A 12,824-nucleotide genomic window follows, 5' to 3' on the forward strand; every position below is an offset into this window, starting at 1 on the left:
ATGAAGCATTTGTTTACATATTACAATATAAAGCATATTGGGGCTGAAGCAATAGCTCAGGGGTTAAGAGTACTGTCTGCTCCTCCAGAGGATCCTGGTTCAATTCCAAGAACCCACATGGTAGCTCACAACTGTCTGTAACTCCAGTTTCAGGGGCTCTGACACCCTCACAGAGATATACATGCACTCAAAACACCAATGAACATAAAACAAAGTTTTGAAAAATTATATAACGTATATTAAAGGTATACACACAATCCTACAGGGCAAGCAGTTGTAAAGACATCTAATCATACTTTAAAGGAGACACTTAACGAACAGAAGAGGTAGCAAAGACCCACAGAGACAGACTACATAACGCTTTATTAACTTTAAATTTTCCAAATGATAATGAGCAAAAACAACAGCTGTTGAAAGGCATTGGGTTATGGGGGGAGGGAGGCTGGAGAATTAGACCTTCCTATCTGTTTTAAAGAAGCCTTAAGTTCAGAATAGAAGGAAATGTGTTATGTCAAAGAAGAGGTTCTGTCTGTTTCAACAGGAGAAGAAAAGCTATGGATTCCATCAAAATTAATAAGGACTATATATGACCAGGGGAGACCTAAAAGTCTTGGCTGTAGACATAAAGGAAAAAACCAAGAACAACCAGAAAACAGGTTACATGAACTCTGACCCCTCTACAGGGAAACAGCTCTGAGACTGGCTTGACATGAAGTCCAGCCAGAACTTCAGCTAAGCAATAAATCTTGTTGGCTACAGAGTCCTCAGGACTTATCACGCCATCCTTTAAAATGGCATGGTTGAAACTTTATATTACAGTTTGGTTACACAGTCTAAACTAACTTACTAAGAAACACAGAGGCATCACCTGCTTGAACAGAAAGCAGAGAATCATCTTCTCTTTAGCTGCTCTGTGCACACACCACAGTCTGTCAAAAACTGTCAAGGATGACCAAGATCTGACATGACATCCTAGGGGGTAAACCAAGGCAGATAGCAAAATGTGGCATCAGCAGTCAGGGTCAGAGCTGAGAACAGCTGACAGGGGTCAGCACTAAGAGGGACTGACAGGAGTTGGTCCAGATAGCAGCTGACAAGGGCTATTGCCTATGGCAGCCAGTGATTAGAGAAATTACTGAGCAGACTTTCCTCTGAGGGAATAAAGCTTGATTCACTGGACTGGCTCCCTGTGACCCGTGAGAAACTCTGAACTCTTAACTTTTAGGGGCCAACAAGAAAGAAAAGGAAAGAAGAAATTCACACACACACACACACACACACACACATATGCACATATGCACATATGCACATATGCACATATACACACATGCCTGGTAGGTGGATGGAACAAAGTTTCAACAATCAGGCTCCAAGCATTTTATATACACACACATACATACACAGACACACATAGACACATATATACATGTATATATACATAGTGAGCGGATGGAACAAGTTCAAACACAACCACACAAGCTCTACATACATACATACATGCAGACTTGATAGATGGAATGACATTCCAACAACTTATTTTTTCTTCCATAGGTTATAGATCCCAGCAAAGTCTTCCAAGCAGTATAAAATTACAATGTGATTATATTCTAGTTTTCTTCTAGTGAATGACTATGAAAAACATTTTGTTCCCCAATACCTTTACAAGAAAAAAACATTGCTTAGTACAGGTAAAGAAAACAAATTATTCCCAAGAACCCACGTACATTCGTAACTAAGCAATGTGTTATAGATAAACAAAGTGTGAGCAAGCAAGGCAGTTTTCTCAGCCAGCTTCCCTTACAGGCAGATAGCATTCACAGTTACAAAGAAAAGACTAATTACTATTTATCTTTAAAAGTAATCTCATAAGAATCTAAAAAGATTCATGAATCTAACTTTTATATAAAAATCAGTAATATCTGTTTTAAATCCTCAGAATGCACATCTACTCACCAGAAAATCTTAATAAATCACATCAGGAAGCTGAGGGTAAACGAGTATAAGAAATCGATCATCACCAGTCCAGTCTCAGTGACAGTCACATCAGCCAGTGCTGCCATTGGTCTTGTTCCCAGACAAAGTCCCTAGCTTAAATAATCAGAGTGTGCCTTTCTAAACTTCTAATTGTTCCCTAAGATTTTCTACACAGGAGCCAGTAACACGACCATCTTAACCTAGCTTCACTATTTTCCCAGATGTTTTCTAAGGGTGGTGGTCATTGCTGAAGATCTGTGTCTCTAAGTTCTTTCCCAGGGTGATGATTGAATCATTAATCGGCTCCAGCAGCAATGCCTGAAAAAGATCAAGCATTATTATTGTGTGTAGGCTTAGATTTTTCAAAACCTACTTTAATAAGGGTTCTTAAAGGCTTCAATGCCAGAGTATTATCAGCAAAGATCAGCAAAGCAGACCAATGCCAAAGCATCATCCCCTGTCTGTTGGGTTATACTTATATTCTTTCCAAAATTCATGTGTCCTCTCAAGCATGCATTCCATCAAAACATCACATGTCCTTTTTCCAAGCAACTTCCAGAAAAACATGATGTGTCTGTTCTCAGCAAAACATCCTCTCCTGTGTCTGCTTCAACAAAACATCCTCTCATAAGACAGTTTCCAGAAGAACATCCCCTGGCACATCTGAGTCTCCAAAGAAACCAGAAATTTCCACTTCAATTGTGAGTGCCAACGATGCTGCCCAGTCTGGGGCTGGAAGCCCCCTTAGAGTTTTTATACAGTTCTTAGATGTGAGGGCAAGAAGCAGAGCAGAACTCCGTAACACCGTAAAGTCCTCAGGATACGTGGTCCTCGGGGCTGTGCCTCTCTGAGGTGCACCTGTAGATTCTGGGCCAGAAGGTCAAAGGTGATGCTCCAACAGTGCAGAGAAACCTTGAGTGACAGTGCAGGCAGCTGCTTCTCAGGTCTGTGATGCATTGGAGACTAGATAGTTACAGTCTCACAACTAAGCTTATTTAGGGTTTAAATATAGAACTTTGAACTCATCAAGATAGGATAAAGTACTTTCCCCACAGTTGCCAAATGCAAATGGACTGGATATTGAATGTATTTGTACCTGATTAGTTTTCATAATTGTTATTATTATACATAGTTTATTAAGAAAAAGAGCCCTTATTGGACTGCAATGGGAAACTGTTGGGGGATGGTCATGTGTACTGTGTGTTCAGATGCGGAGTACTGTGTCCAGAGGTCTGGCTGCAGTTCACATGTTTGATTGTCAAGCTTCTCCTGTCTCAATATTGTGTAAAAATTGTTTCCCGTTACCTCTGATTGACTAATAAAGAGCTTATCAGCCCATAGCTGGGCAGGAGAGGAGGAGGTGGACTTCTGGTCCCAGAGAGGGTCTCTAGTGAGGACCAGTGACTGAGAGAAGGGACTCACCATGGGAGAGTCACCATAAGTAGGTCCCCAGGGTAGTCACCATGAGGACACTGATGGGGAAGGAGCAGCCAGAGCAAAACGAAGGTGGCAAGTAATGGGGCATGTGGCGGGGTAGTAGGCAGCCTGGGGTTAGAGCAGGGGTAGATTTGATGAGCATCTGCCCAGCTGTAGAGCTGACGCTTGTAATAAATAGAAGGTCTGCCTTGTTTGGAGTCAGAGCGGGTGTAGAAACGAGATATTTACACTGTATGGTTGTCTGTGTGTGAGGCCAGCTGTAGTTTACATATGAATCCCAGACAGCCAGAGAGATCTGTCTCAAAAACAAAAAACAAAAACAAAAACAAAAACAAAAAACAACTTTTTTACGAGTCTGAAGGAAGTGTGTGGATGGAATAGCTGGATTTGAGAACACCGTAGTCTCATGACAACTGCTTGAGACAGCCACTGGGAAAGGGAGGTTCAGCTTACTTCCATTAAGTTCAGGAATCTCAGACTCCGGAGAGTGTCTGTTCTCTCTCCTTCCTAGCTATGTGTTTGGTTGTGGTAAGCCTCTTCCAGCCTTAGCTTCACCAACAGTGAACACAGTTGACACCCCTAATCGGAAACAAACAGATAGTTTCAGTTGGGAGAGTTCATGTTTTCAGGCTAGTGAAGCCCAACCTGTAGTCTATACAAATGCCCTAAATTTAAAAAAAAAAAAAAAACAAAAACAAAAAAACAAAAAAAACTGAACTGCTACCGGTCAAAGTGTTTAGTATTAGGGTGGGGAGATAAGAACAAATCTGTACAGGTCTGTAATCGCCTCCTAAACAATAGGGCCAGTTGTAGGCGAGCCCTGAGCGAGCCTGTACTGTGCTACAAGCCCAAGGGAGGAGGGCTTCAGGAACAGAGATGCACTGCACACACAGGGAAAGCTGACAACCCGAGGCCCAGACAGCCATGCTGGAAACTGTTGTCCCGACCTTGTCAGCTGAAGTGTTCAGAGGGGAAGCCAGTGAAATGTCACTTTCATGGCAACTTTTTAAAAAGATTTTATTTATTTGTAATCACGTGGGTTTTGGGGGTGTGGGTAGTCGAGAATTGAAGAGTGTGCACCTGAATTTGCTCTCCCAGAGGTGGGGAGAGAGCCAGGACATCCTGGTGGTGTCGTTTCAGACACTAGTGAGCTGTCCCACGTGGATCGGGGGACCAGCACTTCATCTCTGGAAGAGCAGGAGTGCTTACATGCTGAACTGTCTCCCCAGCCTCCCACCCCCTTTATAACCCATGCAAGGCATACTGCTGGCAATTTCTCACAGAGGAGGAAGTTGGAAACACACTTTGGACACCTTTGTGTGCATGTGTGTTGAGACAGGGTGGTGTCAAACTTGGGATCTTCCTGTCTTGGTTTCAAGAAAGCTGGGACTGCAGGTGCATATCGCCACACCCGGTTGGATGCCTTTCAATTCAAATAGTTGAGACAACTTTGGTGGATGAACGAGGCCTAAGACTCCCAGCCAAACATCTTTCTTCTCTTCCTTCTTCTTTTCTTCCTCCTTCCTCCAAGGGGTCTCCTAAAAGCCTTGGCCCTTGTGAACCCTCCACTTATAGAAAAAACATCAGGAGTCTCTTCCGGAAGCCCGGAAACTAAAAGAGTTGACCCCAGAGTTTCCTTGTGGCTACAGAAAGGCCGCTAGATGGCGATCTGGAGCTGACAGCAAGATCTGACTCCTTCCTCTTCCCCTTACTTCCCAGCTAAGAGGTCCATCTCCGGGAGGGTGACTGGAGAGTCAGGGCTGACCCGGTTTGAGTTTCCCCTGCTTCAGGGATAGCCAAGCTCTAGGCATAGCAAGAGCCAAGTGGCCCAATAGACTCTCTAGCGGTCCGGGGCAAGCCTGGAAGGGTGCAGAGATCTGAGCCGCGCCCTGCGCTGGGTCCGCCGACCCTCCTCGCCGGTGCCCAGCAGAACTGGCGCTTGGTGACACCCCGCGGCCAGCCCCGGACGAGCCTTCCCCGAAAGGGGCGCGCCTGCGTCGCTCCGGGTTGGCTACAAGAGTCCTGGAGTTAAACTTTCAACCAATAAAAAAGGGCATGGGGAGTGACGCACGGGATCGTCACGGGAATTCCCCCCCTCGGGGGGCCGAAAGGGGCTTTCCCGGCCGGAGCCCTTGGCTGGAGAGGAGCAACGACCGGTCCAGGGAAGGGCTCGGAAAGAAGTCGGAACCAGAGCCGCCACCACGGTGAGTGGCCGGGTTCAGACCCCTGAGTGTCCAGGGAATGGAGAGGGAGGGAAGGAGGACTTTAGCTGACAGTCTGGGGCTGGACGCCACCTCCAGTGAGCGCGCACAGGAACAGGACACCTTGCTCCACATCATCGCCACGTACGCCTGCCCTTGGCTGGCCTGCGCCCCGCCGGCCGCTGTGAGCCCCGCACACGCACTCGCGGGCTGCAGCGCACCTGTGCACCCGCGCCTGCGCACGGACACCCAGACGTGCACGGACGTGTGCCCACGCCGAGCGGCACGGGGACTCACCTGTGTGGACCGACGCTCGCTTGCACGTGCCCTGCTGCCACCACTCACACAAGACTTTAGGGCCGAAACGCATAGTCCTGTAACGGGCACACGCGCGTTACACATGACTTCGGGACTGGGGTCGCCAGGGAGGGCGGGATGCGGCCGGTCGCCCGGCCACCCGGAGCAGGTGCAGCGGGAGAATCCGGGAAGCTAAGACGGAGTCGCTAAAGATCGTGGAGGGGGAAACTCCTTCCCCCCAACCCTGTGGCCCAAATCACTCTCTGGGCAGAACCCCGGGGGCCCCACTGGAAGAGCCCCCGCCTACGGGCCATTCGGAAAAGGGGCCTCCGACGGCAGGAATGTCCCCACAAAAGCCCCTGGGTGAATCAGCCGTGTCCTCCACGCTGGCTGAAAATCCCAAGGTTGCTCCAGGCTGCAGAGAGGGGGCGAGGCGGGCTAGGCCCCGACTGAGCCCCAGGGGCTGCAGCGGCTGCCGGGGAACCAGGAACCGCCTGGGCCTCCCGCCCCTCCCGCCGCGGGGGCGGGGCCCCGGCGTCATTTCCAGGCCCGCCCCCTCCGGCTCCGCCTCCCCTTGGTATTTTCGGGACTTTCCTAAGCAGCACTAACTTTCTGCCCCTTCCCCGGCCCAGCCCCGCTCCGGATCTCGACCTCCACCGGATCTTACCCGCCACGCCCGGACGGGCGGCTGGAGGAGATCAGACCCTCCCCCAGCTCTGAGCCCCCCTCCCCTGCCCACCCCTATCCTCCTGCCCACCCCTATCCTGACCTCTTCCCTTCTTCCCCCTCCCGTGTCTCTCTTCACCTTAGGCGGGCGTCTGAAACTCTGGGAAGCTGAACCAGGGCCCCGGAGCCGCAAGACACAGCAGGGCCTAGCCCAGAGATATGGACAGTTGCTACGATCCAGTGAGTCACACTGCCTGACCCTGAAGGCGGCTGGTGCCCTCTGTATCTGCTTGTCTATTGGACACTCCTCCACTCCCCTACTTTTGCACGTCTTCAAATTGTCTAAGTCTGTCAGTCTGTGCTATCTGCAAACCCTGCCCAGAAAGGAGCTTCCTCATAGCTTGCGGAGGAGTCCAAGGAGTGACTGCAGAGGGCTTGGGGGGGGGGGGTCTTGATTCAGCTGCCACCTTCTCTGTCTATAAACCAGGGTCTGGATGGCATCACCGAATATGATGATTTTGAATTCAGCCCTTCCATTGTGGAGCCCAAGGACCCAGCCCCAGAGACAGGTCAGTGAGTCTTTGGCCTCCCAGTGTCTCAAAACTTAGAGGAGAGTGAGCATGTCCCCTGGAGGCCCCACTGAGGGACGGTCTTAGAGATCCTGGCTCAGCAAGGCCCCTCTATTTCCAGCTGATGGCCCCTATCTGGTGATTGTGGAGCAGCCCAAACAGGTGAGTGAGGGACAGAGGTGTTGGTGACTTCACCTCTGGGGACAGGTGGGGTAGTTATAACTGCTGATCGGATGGTTGATTGCTGCATGTCGGGGGGATTATGAGGAGGTGTTCAGGAGAGATGCTATTGGTCACTGTAGTCAGTGAGGGCCAGTGGTTGCCATGTGGGAGTGGCAGGGGGAGTTCCCGCCCCTGATCACCATGTCTCTGCCATGGAACCTTCAGCGAGGCTTCAGATTTCGATATGGCTGTGAAGGCCCCTCCCATGGAGGCCTGCCAGGCGCTTCCAGTGAGAAGGGACGGAAGACCTATCCTACTGTCAAGGTGAGCTCAGATGACGCTGGAGGGTAGGGACAGTGTATCCAGGGCTGTTACTGACGACCCTTTGCCCTTCTCAGATCTGTAACTACGAGGGACCGGCCAAGATTGAGGTGGACCTGGTGACACACAGTGACCCACCTCGCGCGCATGCCCACAGTCTGGTGGGCAAGCAGTGTTCAGAGCTGGGTGTATGTGCTGTGTCTGTAGGACCCAAGGACATGACTGCTCAGTAGGTGTCCCTGTCCCTCAGTTGGATGCGCGTGGCCTGCCAGGCTTAGGTCTCAGCCCACCTGTGTGACTGGCACACAAAGTGGGGAGATTTCCTTTGCCCCAAGAACCCCAGGGCTCAACTATAAAGAATTTCCTTGGCGAACAGAGCCAGGATGAGCCTGGCCATGGGGGGCGGGAGGCGCGGGGGTGGAGCGTCGGGGGGAGGGGCTGCCTCAAGAGGAAAGAGCTTCGTGATCAAAGCCCTCTGACTCCTGCTTTTCCTCTCCAGATTTAATAATCTGGGTGTCCTGCATGTAACCAAGAAGAACATGATGGAGATTATGATCCAAAAACTTCAGAGACAGCGGCTCCGCTCCAAGCCTCAGGGCCTTACAGGTAACAAGGGGTGGTCCGAGAGGTGTTTCCAGAGGAGCCGGGAAGATGAGCCCAGAGCTCACACCACGTTGTCCATCAGAGGCCGAGCGGCGGGAGCTAGAACAGGAGGCCAAGGAGCTGAAGAAAGTCATGGATCTGAGTATCGTAAGGCTGCGCTTCTCGGCTTTCCTTCGAGCTAGCGATGGCTCCTTCTCCTTGCCCCTGAAACCTGTGATCTCCCAGCCCATCCACGACAGTAGTGAGTATTCTGCAGGGTGTCAAGTGTAGGTACCCAAAGGAGCACCTGAGATACCTTCAAGCTCTAGGGTTTGAACCTGGCCTTGCCACGTGGGGGGGGGGAGTGAGTGGTGGTAAGCAAGTCTGAGTGTTGCTTCTGAGTTGGTAAACGGGCATACTGCATTTCCTGAAGTTTGATAATGACCCCGCCGAGCCTCTGATCCCATCCCTGTGTCCCTAACCCATCCCCTACCTACCTTATAGAGTCTCCAGGGGCCTCAAACCTGAAGATTTCCCGAATGGACAAGACAGCAGGTTCCGTGCGTGGTGGAGACGAAGTTTATTTGCTTTGTGATAAGGTGCAGAAAGGTGAGGCCGAGCCCCTCTCTGGGAGCTGTAAACATTGGCTGTAAGGCTTAGGGGCCAGGGCAGTCCCGGAATCAATGCACTGGGCCTGCAGGTTCTCCCCGTGACTAAGCTTCACTTATCTCTATAGATGACATTGAGGTACGGTTCTACGAGGATGACGAGAACGGATGGCAAGCCTTCGGGGACTTCTCTCCCACAGACGTTCATAAACAGGTACTGAGGAACTAGGGCCTGTCCTGGAGACAGAACTCTGAAGAGGCCTTACTGACACCATGTCGCTCTCCCACCCTCCTTCCCAGTATGCCATTGTGTTCCGGACACCGCCCTATCACAAGATGAAGATTGAGAGGCCTGTAACAGTGTTCCTGCAGCTGAAACGCAAGCGTGGGGGCGATGTCTCCGACTCCAAACAGTTCACGTATTACCCTCTGGTGGAAGGTGGGTCGCGCTTCAGCATTGCCAAAGGCTGGACCTGGACGGAGCCAGGTGGAACTGGAGGTGGCCTGGGGGAATCTAGGGTCTGACCCATATTGGGTTTTAACACCCCCGTTTCTCTTTCCCCCAGACAAGGAGGAAGTGCAGAGGAAGCGGAGAAAGGCTTTGCCCACCTTCTCCCAGCCCTTCGGGGGCGGATCCCACATGGGTGGAGGTTCTGGGGGCTCCGCTGGGGGTTATGGAGGCGCTGGAGGAGGTGAGCAAGTGCCAGTGGCGGGGAGAAGAGTGGAAGAGATAAGGCGAAGTTAGAAGAGAAATCTGGGGGTCCTGACTGGCACCTCACAGCCTTCCCCTTACCCACAGGTGGCAGCCTCAGCTTTTTCTCCTCCTCCTTGGCCTATGGCCCCTACCAATCCGGTGCAGCTCCAATGGGCTGCTACCCGGGTGGGGGAGGTGGAGCACAGATGGCTGGCTCTAGGCGGGACACGGATGCTGGTGAGGGGGCAGAGGAACCCAGGGCGCCCCCCGAGACTCCTCAGGGCGAACCGCAGGCCCTCGACACGTTGCAGCGAGGTATATCTCAGGAACGCTGGGGGCGGGCGCGCGCCAGGCTGGGGATCTGGCCCGCACCCACGCGCCCTGTCGCCCCTAGCTCGCGAGTACAACGCGCGCCTCTTCGGTCTGGCGCAGCGCAGCGCCCGAGCGTTGCTGGACTACGGCGTCACCGCGGACGCGCGTGCTCTGCTAGCGGGACAGCGCCACCTGCTGATGGCACAGGACGAGAACGGAGACACGTAAGCAACCAGAGGATGGGCGTCCGTGGGACCTCCAGTGGCTGGGGTCCAGAGGTTCAGGTAGAGGAATCTGCAAAGAGCCGAACCCTAGACTTGTACAGATTTGGTCTCAGGTCCTCGCTGTTTTCTAGTTCTGTTCAAGATTACTCTCCCCAACCTTCAATTTTATTAGCTGTGAAGGGGTACAATAGCAAGGTGTGACAAAAGATTAAGATGGTGGCATTCAGGTTTCAAGGGGCCTCAGTAAAGGAGACCACGGAGGTGTGGAGCTTTGACGCAGATGATGCCCGGGGGGTGGGGGGGTGGGTAGGTGTCTGAGGTCAAAGTGTCACTCTCACCCCCCCCCCCAAAGGCCACTGCACCTGGCCATCATCCATGGGCAGACTGGTGTCATTGAGCAGATAGCCCATGTCATTTATCATGCTCAGTACCTCGGGGTCATCAACCTCACCAACCACCTGCACCAGGTAAGGGGAAGCCTTTGGTGAGAGGTGAGAGGTTGAGGCAGGGAGTCCAAAGCTGGAGTGGGCGTGGCTCACTCTGCCCCTCTTCTCAGACACCTCTGCACCTGGCAGTCATCACTGGGCAGACCAGGGTGGTGAGCTTCCTGCTGCAGGTGGGTGCAGACCCCACGCTGCTGGATCGCCATGGAGACTCAGCTATCCACTTGGCCCTCCGGGCAGGTGCTGCAGCGCCAGAGCTGTTGCAGGCACTATTGCGCAGCGGGGCCCACGCTGTGCCCCAAATATTGCACATGCCTGATTTTGAGGGTAAGTTTCCGACCTCCTCCAGTGCTGGGGACAAGGGTGGGGACCGAGGAGTGTATATGACCAATAAACATGAGTGGGGGTTGCCTGGTCAGAGTTCTTCCGGAAGCCGTTTTGAGGGTCAACGCTGCAGGCTGAGTGTTCTGTTTCTCTAGGGCTATACCCAGTCCACCTGGCAGTCCATGCCCGGAGCCCCGAGTGCCTGGATCTGTTAGTTGACTCTGGAGCTGAAGTAGAGGCAGCAGAGAGACAAGGGGGCCGCACCCCCCTGCATCTAGCCACAGAGATGGAAGAGCTGGGGTTGGTCACCCATCTGGTCACCAAGGTGGGAATGAGGACCGTGAAAGGGATGGGACTATGGGAGGACCTGGGATGATGAAGAGGCGCGTGGGAAGGGCTTGGCTAGCTGGACCATGCTGGTCACTGCTTGCGCCCCACAGCTCCATGCTAATGTGAATGCCCGGACCTTTGCTGGAAACACGCCCCTCCACCTGGCAGCTGGACTCGGATCCCCAACCCTCACTCGCCTCCTTCTAAAGGCTGGTCAGTTTCACCCTTGGTGTATGAACAGGGCAAGAGCGAGACAGGGGAACCTCCCAGCTCCCCCTTGTTCAGTCCTCAGTGTAGGGGCCTCCACTGGTCTCTCCTGAGGACTGCCTCCCTCCTCCAGGTGCTGACATCCATGCAGAGAACGAGGAGCCTCTGTGCCCGCTGCCCTCACCCCCTACCTCTGGGAGCGACTCAGACTCTGAAGGGCCTGAGAGGGATACCCAAAGAAACTTCCGAGGCCATACCCCTCTTGACCTCACTTCCAGTACCAAGGTGAGGCCATCTTTGCAATAGATGTACTGAGGTGGGGACTGGGTACTTTCCAGGCTTGAGGATGTGGGCCAGATCATGGAATTAGGGAGAGCTGGGCTTAAGGTCCAGATGACTGTCAACACCATCTCCCCAGGTCAAGACTCTGCTGCTAAATGCTGCCCAGAACACCACAGAGCCACCCCTGGCCCCACCCAGCCCTGCAGGTGAGGTGGCAGGGGTCTCAGGCACCTCCTTCCAGAGGTGATCTCCTTAGGGACTCTGGTGAGGGCTCCCTTTCTCTAGCCCGTCCTCCATCCATGCCCCATGGACCGGTCTGCCTTGTCTGTCAGGTTACCAGGGAAGGAAGCTGTGTCCAGGTATGTGTCCCCACACACCTCTTAGCTAACTCACAGATCTGTATCTGTCCCCTCAGGGCCAGGGTTGTCACTGGGGGATGCTGCCCTGCAGAACCTGGAGCACCTGCTAGATGGGCCAGAAGCCCAGGGCAGCTGGGCAGAACTGGCAGAGCGGCTGGGGCTGAGAAGCCTTGTGGACACATACAGGAAGACCCCGTCTCCCAGCGGCAGTCTCCTTCGTAGTTACAAGGTGAGGTAGCCTGTACCCTGCCCAGAAGCTAGTAGCCTTGCCCTCTCAGAGTCCCCTCCCCCCAAGACTTTCTACCCCACACCGTAAGGACCACTCAGTCTCCTGTCTCCTTCTCTTGGCAGCTGGCTGGTGGGGATTTGGTGGGTCTATTGGAGGCCTTGTCCGACATGGGCCTTCATGAGGGGGTCAGACTGCTGAAAGGTCCTGAGACCCGAGACAAGCTGCCTAGCACAGGTAAAGAAAGGCGCCAGCTTGGAAGGTGTGTCTGGGCTGAGGGTAGGAGATCTGAGGCCTGACTTCCCTCTGTTCCCTAGCAGACGTGAAAGAAGACAGTGCTTATGGGAGCCAGTCGGTGGAGCAGGAGGCAGAGAAGCTGTGTCCGCCCCCGGAGCCTCCAGGAGGGCTCTGCCACGGGCACCCCCAGCCTCAGGTGCACTGAATGCTGCCCAGTCAGCTCCCACCTGGACCCCTCTGTACAGCATCCCTGCCTAATCGAAATCTTATTTAAACCTCAAGCCCACACCTCCGTGAGCTAAATAAAGGGGAAGACCCCTTCCCAACTTACGGTACGGCAACCCCAACGTGGTACCCATCCCTGTCCCT

General features: G+C 53.0%; 1 protein-coding gene across 2 annotated transcripts; it reads left to right on the plus strand.

Annotated features, from left to right (window-relative positions):
• The first annotated feature begins 5,512 nt into the window (after positions 1-5,512).
• Positions 5,513-12,796, plus strand: Nfkb2 (nuclear factor kappa B subunit 2). 2 transcript variants are annotated; one of them, XM_028774125.1, is made up of 23 exons: positions 5,513-5,615; positions 6,720-6,815; positions 7,063-7,144; positions 7,266-7,306; positions 7,532-7,630; positions 7,705-7,856; positions 8,127-8,233; positions 8,313-8,471; positions 8,714-8,818; positions 8,946-9,031; positions 9,118-9,256; positions 9,384-9,509; positions 9,617-9,826; positions 9,906-10,047; positions 10,400-10,514; positions 10,604-10,817; positions 10,970-11,139; positions 11,255-11,357; positions 11,485-11,636; positions 11,770-11,839; positions 12,049-12,221; positions 12,344-12,455; positions 12,536-12,796. In XM_028774125.1, exons 2-23 carry the CDS (start codon positions 6,795-6,797, stop codon positions 12,658-12,660), a joined length of 2,703 nt encoding a protein of 900 aa, XP_028629958.1. In that variant the 5' UTR covers positions 5,513-5,615; positions 6,720-6,794; the 3' UTR covers positions 12,661-12,796. The 2 variants fall into 2 exon arrangements, with proteins under 2 accessions (XP_028629958.1, XP_028629967.1); XM_028774134.1 differs by having other exon boundaries at positions 12,539-12,796.
• Positions 12,797-12,824: the final 28 nt, after the last annotated feature.

Source organism: Grammomys surdaster, unplaced genomic scaffold (genome assembly GCF_004785775.1).
Source record: "Grammomys surdaster isolate TR1022 unplaced genomic scaffold, NIH_TR_1.0 66, whole genome shotgun sequence".
Taxonomy (NCBI): Eukaryota; Metazoa; Chordata; class Mammalia; order Rodentia; family Muridae; genus Grammomys; species Grammomys surdaster.